This window comes from Terrapene carolina, unplaced genomic scaffold (assembly GCF_002925995.2).
Source record: "Terrapene carolina triunguis isolate 2854851 unplaced genomic scaffold, T_m_triunguis-2.0 Scaffold232, whole genome shotgun sequence".
NCBI classification, from domain to species: domain Eukaryota; kingdom Metazoa; phylum Chordata; order Testudines; family Emydidae; genus Terrapene; species Terrapene triunguis.
Window position 1 is genome coordinate 8,691,548 of NW_020664583.1, and position 8,925 is coordinate 8,700,472.

Below are 8,925 nucleotides of genomic sequence, written 5' to 3' on the forward strand. Positions count from 1 at the left end.
ACTTCTTTATGTCCTTCCAATACTTATAAAAAACAACATTTTAAGGATATTGTGACAATTTTTTAGATAATCCAGAAATTTGACACTCTCCATCATTCTACAGAGATTTACCAATAAGCTTCTGAGTTTTGAGACTATTCACATTTTTACTTTACGCATCTATTTCAAAAAGTCCATATTTCACTTGATGACAGAAGATGACCTATTATCATGAGCCTATAAAGCACTTCATACCTGAGTAAGAACATCTAACTGTCCCACAATATGCTCTAGGGTATCTGCAAGACTTGTCTCCTCCTCTTGCTGGTGCTGGTTCCTGGCAGATTCTTGTGTTTTGTTTTTCTTGGGAGGATCACCGCAATCCATTTCTGATTGCTAGGAAAACAAAGAGACACTATATGTTAGTATAATGCAAGCAACAGAAGTATTTCTGCCTCAGGGATAGGTTGCAGTGAAGTATGATCTGTCCTGGAGAACTGAATCTGTGCTATGAAAAGGGACTGATGGTGTTGAGGCAACAGCACACAGCTAGAAATCAGGAAAGCTGCCATGGACTTGTGTGACTTGGGGAAAGTAACCTCTGGAATATGGGGATAATATCTACACCTCATGGAAGTAATGCATGATTCAAGTTACTAAAGATTGTGAAGAGCTATGGGCTACTAGGATGGAAGGTGCTACAGAAATATGAAGTGTACCTGAAGAGAGAGACACCAGGGAGACAATTTGTATACTTTTGCACACACACAAACATGATTATAAATAATATACAAGTTACCATGGTGATGAACATCTCCTACAATTTTAGTCCAACATTGTAAAAAGCAGAGAGGTTTATATCAATAATACAGGGAACAATAGGCTTTGTTCTCAGATCTATTGGCTACACTAAACTTGATTTCTACAGTTAAGCATGTAAAATTAAGCAAAAATGTTCCAATACACATGTAAGTTAAACATGCATGGTTTGGTTCAGCCATTTTAATTTTGTTTAGATCTTGAACTCACTCTCTCCTCACAAAAACAAGTCAACTCTGAAGTTTCAATCTCAGCTGTTTTTGTTATGCAAGCTTGAGAATTTCACTACATAAAACTAAAACATTTTTGCTAAAACTTCCCCCTCCCGTCCTCCTTAAAAGGTGATCTTTTATGTGAGACAAGCCCCACAACTTTATCTACCTTTTGGATACAAATGAACTGGTGTCAGCTGAATAAACTGAAAGCTATTTTTTTGTAATATAAAAGCTAACTGCTGGAATAAGTGATGCTGAATGTTCCAATGCTTACTACTTGACATAAACGATCAGAATTCAACATGGATTTGAACCTAAACTCCAGATCCAGACATCCCCAGAACCTGATCCTCCATCACCTTGCACAGTAATTGATAACCAAATAAGAATGTTAGCATCTTTCACTTGCTTGGGACTAGTGTAAATGACTGCAAAATGTCCAAGCCAGAGAACCAGGCACTCAGACTTTGGATTGCTGGAAATCATGCTGCTCAGGCCCATCTCTAGTTAGAACGTGGCTAATGACTCCTTGCCTTCTTCACTCCTGACCACAGTATTAATAATCTGTTTCTCTGAGTAATGGTGTTTATTCTGTCACAGCACTACTTGATGTGAGTCACTTGAATACATTATACAACAATGCTGTAATTTTAAGACTAGGACAAGTTCTTACTCCATCTGAAAAATAAATATATATATAAATCAACAGCCCTGCTCCCTAACAATCCACATTAATTCTACATCCCTTAGCATTTGACGTTAGAAAAGCATAATTGTGAAACGTTTTAAGTATTAATTGCATTGCTTGGTGCCCTACATTCCTTCCAGCTGTTGCTCAATATAAAATAAGGCCCTGATCCTGCACTGGTGCAATTCACTGTCTGCGCAGAACCCCACTGAAGTCCATGGATCAGCAGCCCATCCGGGCAGATCACAAATAAAGTCAGAACCTCATTTGTACACAAGCTTTATTTTAAACAAAGAAGTTGTTGGGAAGAGGGGGAAACCAGAGCCCTACAAAGAATCTCCACAGTTTGTATATTAGATCTGTTCCAGGAATGTTTAACCACCAAGGATTGCACTCCAAACAGTGACAGTTTACTAATATAAATTTGCTCTAGCACAAGCTAATCAACTCCAAAGGAAACCTGATAGAACTGCAATTTGTCTGAGTTTACTTAAAAGAAAAATTTGATGTGCCCAGTAGGTGATCAGCATAAAAAAAACCCAAAAAATATTCTTCTGTTACTAACCAAACTAATTTTATATTTTGATTGACTGGTCTATAGTTACTCCATACCCATTCCTGTGTATCTGAGCTTCAAGCACACTAACATTATACAAAATCTTCACTTAAAATGTTTACGGACATTCATGTCAGAACCCATTAGCAGAAGCTAACTCGTTGAAGCAGAAAAATAAGTGTACCGATAAACCGTTATCCTTCTACCTTTAAACAAAGCAAGAAACTGACAGCTTTTCTTTTTTTTAAAAAAATGGTTCAACTTATAATAATCCTGAAAAAAAATACTTATAAAAGTTTTTTTTTGTACATCGCATTTAGAGACAGTCAAGAAATAAAGGTTTAAGAGCCCATTGCCTCAACATTTAGCTGGCACAATCATTATTCTATGTGATCTTCCCTCCCCAACAAAAATCATCACTTTTCCTTTTCTGGGGTAGGTCAAAGCATTTTCATCCAGATTTCCATCTTGTTCAGACTCTGGCAAAGCTATTAGACACTAAAAATATGGATTTGATTAAAATGGAACAGATGATGCTCAGAAGCCTGTAAATGACACTATTGCCCAAAACATCCTAAAACAGAACTCAATGAGAGTTTTGCCTGTATAAGAAACAGAACCAGTACTTTGCAGGGCAAAGGCTGTGTAGAGTAATTAACAGATTTCAAAATATACCAAATCTGAATGGGGCCTCTGGGATTTCTTTTGTGCCCCGCTTAGGGGGGAAAAAAAGGTAGACAAATTATTATTTGTAAAAATGAAGGAAGTTCTCCTTGGTTTAAAAACAAATAGATGGGAAAGAGCCTGTGCTACATAACTGTGTGCCAGGTGAGTGGCAGTTCTTCCAGAAGCAACTTCCAGCCCTTTTGGCTCAGTGCAAGTACAACAATGACACAGGTTGCTGCTGCATTATTGGGAAATAACCTGCCATTAACAACTTGTTACTATGTCCCCCAGATTACAGTGATAAATATCATTATGGGGTCTCAGGAGAGCCTGCAAGAGCTCTCTGGTTCTCCTTTTGTTTTTAATGAAAAGCCCAAGTGCTTGCAAACTTTTCCGTAACAACCACCACCAACTTGTGTCTGGGATACTGGAAGTAGTAATATTGTCTACTGGAATTTTGCACACAACTGAAGAAAAAGGAGAATACAAATATCGACATTGTTTTCCATTTTGTCATAGGGCTATTTTTGTTCCTTTTACTGTGCTTTGAAAAAAAGCAGCAGCTATCTTGTATTTAATAGATGTATAGGGCACGTGGTAAGCTGGTGACTACAATGGGACTGGAAGTAGGTTCAAGAGCCCATTCTTCAAGCAGATGAAAAAGAAAAAATGCTGCAAAAATAATACATGCTATCAAAAGCATGAAATAGGTACTGGCTTCACAATTGTTTCAGCACTGTCAAGTGTCATCATTACATAAAAAGACACCTGTACTCCCTGACTACTAAATTATAAGGTAACATGCCAGATGAACTCTGGGGAAGGACACTAAAGACAATGAAACTGCTGTGGAGGTTTAATCTATTTTAGTGAGTTCAAGTGAACAGTTTATTCAGCACAACTGAGTAACTGTATGTGCCATTAAATATTTTATTACAACATCTGCTTATCAGGCATTGAAAGTATAGCGAGAAGCAACTGAACATTAAAAGAAGAATGGATAAGCAGTTTTCGAATACAATACAGCTCTTAGCACTCACTTAAATGACACACTTAATATATGGAGATATACCTATCTCATAGAACTAGAAGGGACCTTGAAAGGTCATGGAGTCCAGCACCCTGCCTTCACTAGCAGGACCAAGCACTAATTTTTGCCCCAGATCCCTAAATGGCCCCCTCAAGGATTGAACTCACAACCCTAGGTTTAGCAGGCCAATGCTCAAACTACTGAGCTATCCCTCCTTGAGGGGCCATGGACACAGGTGAAATAAATCAACCTTCATTCCAAAAGTCTTCACATTGAAACTTTTTATGAAAACTGTTCTAACTAGAGAGCATTCTACTAAAGGTACCGTACTGCTGGGTCTTGGACAAGTCAATTTTGGAACATATAAGCCAGTGGAAAATATAAATTGATATGCAATTATATAAAATTACAGCTAGCTTCTAAAAAGCTAATATTAAAAAGAGACACAATCAGCTTAATCACATTTCTATCTGAAACCTTTATACTGACTATTGTTACAATTAACACCCAAGATTAATGTAACTGAAAGTAGGAGCAAAAGGTTTTTCTGTTTTTTTTTTTTTGCAGTCTATTTTATCCATTTGACAATACCCTCTAGTCAGTTTCACTATTTCTTCTTGACTTTTAAGTTTCTCCCTTACTTGACAGACCCTCAGAAGCTAAAAGGAGGAGCTAAAAACCCACTTAAAATAAAATGAAAAAAGGAATTAACAATTAGTCAGCCGACACTACTAAAAGGGTACTTTATAAAAAACTGGAATTTTTTAAAATAATGTTAATTTAGAAAGAAAACAGTTGACAGTCTTTAAACTATGGATAGTCTGATATTAAAAATATTAGACTACGTTTGAGGGCTTAGTTGGAATAAAACAGGAACTAATGGAAAGAAACTGGGTAGTATAGGTTGTCTTATTTGGGTTCTTATTATGCCAGTCAAACAAAAGATATTTAAATCTCCTCTTTCAGAGTCATTTTCACTACAGGTAAAATGTTATTTTGACTACATCCGTGGAGAGTAACAGTGACATCCAGTGGAAATTCTCATTAGCTTCAAGATAAACTAATCAGGAAGGTCACAAGTACTACACAATACCAGTTCTTGGGCACTCCCCATTGTGAGGTTCTCTTGTTCCTCCCTGCTCATCGATGCAAAATACCATTATCCGAACAAATACAACATGATTTTAAAATGTGTAAAACCATTCAAAAGCAGACTGTGAGAAGTTATAGAGGGATCTCACCAAACTGGGTGAATGGACAACAAAATAGCATGAAATTCAACACTGAAAAGTGCAAAAGTAAGGTATATTGGAAAAAATCATCCCAGCTATACATACAAAATGAAGGCATCTAAATTAGCTGTTACCACCCAAGAAAGACCTTGGAGTCACAGTGGCTAGTTCTCTGAAAACTTCTGCTCCATGTACAGCAGTGGTCAAAAAGGCTAATAGGAACTATTAGGAAGGGATAGAAAATAAGACAAAATATAATAATCCATAAATCCATGGTAGGCTCACACCTTGAATACTATGTCCAGTTCTGATTGCCCCATCTCAAAAGGGATATAATGGAACTGGATAAAAGTTCAGAAAAGAGCAATAAAGGTGATCCAAGGTTATGGAACAGCTTCCATCTAAGGGGAGAGACTAAAAAGAGTAGGGCTGTACAGCTTAGAAATGAGACGACTAAGGGGGGATATGAAATTACGAATGGTGTGGAAAAAATTAATTGAAAAGTGTCATTTACCCTCTCATACTATACGAAAAAACAGGGGTCACATGATGAAATGAATAGGCAACAAGTTTAATACACACAAGAGGAAGTACTTTTTCACACAACTCACAGCTAACCTGTGAGTGATATTGTGATGACCAAAAGTATAACTGGGTTCAAAAAAAGAACTGGATACGTTTATGGAGGATAAGTTGGTCCATCAATGACTATTAGCCAAGACAGTCAGACTGCAACCCCATGATCAGGGCGACCCTAAACCTCTGACTACAGGAAGTCAGGAGTGGAAGTCATGGGTGGAACATTCCATAATTGCCCTATTCTACACCTTCCCCCTGAAGTCTGGTACAGGCCACCATTAGAAACAGGCTATTGGGCAAGATGGACCATGGTCTGATAATATGGCAGCTCTTACGCTTCCTTGTCAAGTCAGTTTTAGCATTTGAATTTCTGGAATGCTCAAATTTGAAACTATTCCACAAATCAACATATTTGCATCTGAAGCTAAGAAAACACAAACTGTACTAATTTGGAGGAACACTCAGATACACACCACTATGGCTCATCTCTAGAGGTAGCCCCTCAGTCTAGCACACAACTAGTTTTTGATTCTCTAATAAATAGAGCTTATCCCCGAAACACCATGAACGTTTTCGTTTACGGTATACTTCTACACAGTGTAAATGGAGGATCGATCAGATAGCCCACATGTGCATACATCAACTTTATCCAAAAATATTTCGAATGAAATCCCCTTTTCCTTTTGCTGGCACAGAGAATGTTAAGTTATAACATTAATACATGGCTCATCTACATTAGCGCCCTTGGTTTTTGTAAACCATGGAGTATTCATTCTAGTATTCCATGATTATATGGAAGATAAACACGTTAATTTCAATCCATCAAGTAACTTTAAACTCAAAAGGCACCATTGCCAGCTGCCTGACGCATCTTCCTACACTGATCAGACTAGGCACTGACAAATTTGGGATATTTCCAGTGAAAGGGCATCACCATCTAGCTTTGCTAAATAAGGAACAAAATAAAATGCTGATGGGGAGGACAGCTAATGGCCAGTTAGCAATCTTACCACATGTATTTCAATAATCAATTTAAGACAAAGAGCTCATGAACAAAAAGGGGGGGAAATGTTTATGGCAAAAATTTAGATGTCCATAGAAGACATTTGAGTGTATATGCGCTCATTCCTTTAACACCCACTTCCTCCCCAGCATTTTTATTTAAAAAAATAAAATAAAAAGACAAAAAAGAGCAGCAGTTCCTCTTTTCTACAGATGGGCATTCCTAGCACGAGCTTCTCTTTTCCCTACCCCTTTCCTCCTGTTTACCTTGCTCTTCTCCTTCACTTTCTCGGACTCACCTTGTTCTACTCAGCTGTGCTTTATCTTTAGCAAATGTCACTTTGCAGACTAAGAGACAACTGTTATTAGATAAGCGTTTAAAGGTAACGTCCAGAAGCATAAAAAAATCAACAGAATTCCTACAATGTCTCTTCAGAGTGACCAATTTCCATGGCATCCATGCATTCCATTTGGTTTGTATTTTGTGCCAAAATTCCATGGTATCCATGGTTTCCATCCCTTATGCTCACGTTTTCTGGGCCATATTTTCCTTGTTTCCATGCCAGAGCTGGAAGAAAATAGTCTGTGGTGTTTTCCAGGTAGGAGAGTATATCTAGTATATCTTGACTATAACAGTGTTTAAAAGAGAACTGGATAAATTCATGGAGGTTAAGTCCATTAATGGCTATTAGCCACGATGGGTAAGGAATGGTGTCCTTAGACTCTGTTTGTCAGAGGGTGGAGATGGATGGCAGGAGAGAGATCACTTGATCATTACCTGTTAGGTTCACTCCCTCTGGGGCACCTGGCATTGGCCACTGTCGGTAGACAGGATACTGGGCTAGATGGACCTTTGGTCTGACCCAGTACGGCCGTTCTTATGTAGTAGTTGGCTCTCAGTCCTGTGGTCATTTAAGACTCTATGTGATTTTTGGCAAGAAAAACTTTACACCTCAGATTACTTATAAAGACCAGTGAGTACTTACCTCCTTAACAGATGTTTTGGAGTCAGTGTCTAATGCAGGTTGAGAGACTCAAATGACGGGATAATAAAAGCAAACAATGGAAGAACTAATTCCAAGGTCTTACTATGGAAAGTTAAATCATAGGACGAGATTTTTTGGTGAAATGTCGCGCAAAGTTTCCAGGTCCTTTTCCACTCCAGTAACAATTTGAACTACCTAATTACCACAGCGATCAAAGAACCTGCCAAATACTGTGTGAATTTGTTAAGAAGACTACATCTGGAGGTTGTGGAAGCTTTTTCACTGGAGGTTTTCAAAAGGAGGCTGGATAGCCATCTGTCTTAGATGGTTTAGATCTAACAAATCCTGCATCTTGGCAGAGGGCTAGATCAGATGACCCTTGTAGTCCCTTCTAACCCTGTGATTTATGACTTTATGTACATGCATAACATTTTGTAGCTAGCAAAGGTATGACCAGGTGTGCAATTACAGAGCCAGATGTCTGGTGCCCCCTTAGAAGGATAATTCTTTGGGAAGGTGGAACTTCAAGTACTAGCCGCTGGTCCTAAAGAAAACGCTCCATTCTATTTATAGTAAAGAGAAACAGGATTCACATCAGAAGTTTTCACTAGGTAGGATAACAGCCAATTGTATTGATTTTTAGATTAACATTATGACCTATTCCTTCCTGCTCTCTCAGATCAGGTGATTAGACTCTTTTCTTCTTGCTCCTGGCTACTTCCCAAACCCAGGAGGCAGGTCTTCTGAACTCTGATTAGAGGAGGTAGTTTTAGTTTTACCTTCCCGAACCCTCCCTGGCCAGCCTATCTCCCTACCACAATGCAGCCTGAGCATTTTTGGCAAGAGACATCAACAGCTTGAGTATCTAAACACCCAAAGCACTGCAAGTCTTGGATGCACACAAGCGATCCCTGATGGGTCAACATTAGGGTTACCATACGTCCGGTTTTTCCCGGACATGTCCGGCTTTTTGGTAATCAAACCCCCGTCCGGGGGGAATTGCCAAAAAGCTGAACATGTCCGGGAAAAACCGGCCAGGCACTTCTCCTCCCGCGGCTGCTCTGCTCCTCCCCTGACTCTTCGGCTCTGTTTAAGAGCCGAGCTGCCCGAGCGCTCCTGCTTTGGGCAGCCCCCTTGCCTCCGAACCCCAGCCGCCGGCCGGGCACTTCCCCT

The 8,925-nt window shown here is 39.0% G+C and overlaps 1 protein-coding gene across 2 annotated transcripts in view; it reads right to left on the reverse strand.

The window, feature by feature from the left end:
• POC1A (POC1 centriolar protein A) overlaps nucleotides 1–8,925 on the reverse strand; it is a 115,444-nt gene that overhangs the window by 15,471 nt on the left and 91,048 nt on the right. For both annotated transcript variants that reach the window (XM_024195641.2, XM_024195638.2), the window contains one exon: nucleotides 235–375. In XM_024195641.2, the coding sequence (XP_024051409.1) occupies nucleotides 235–375 (141 nt within the window). The remainder of the gene's footprint in view (nucleotides 1–234; nucleotides 376–8,925) is intronic.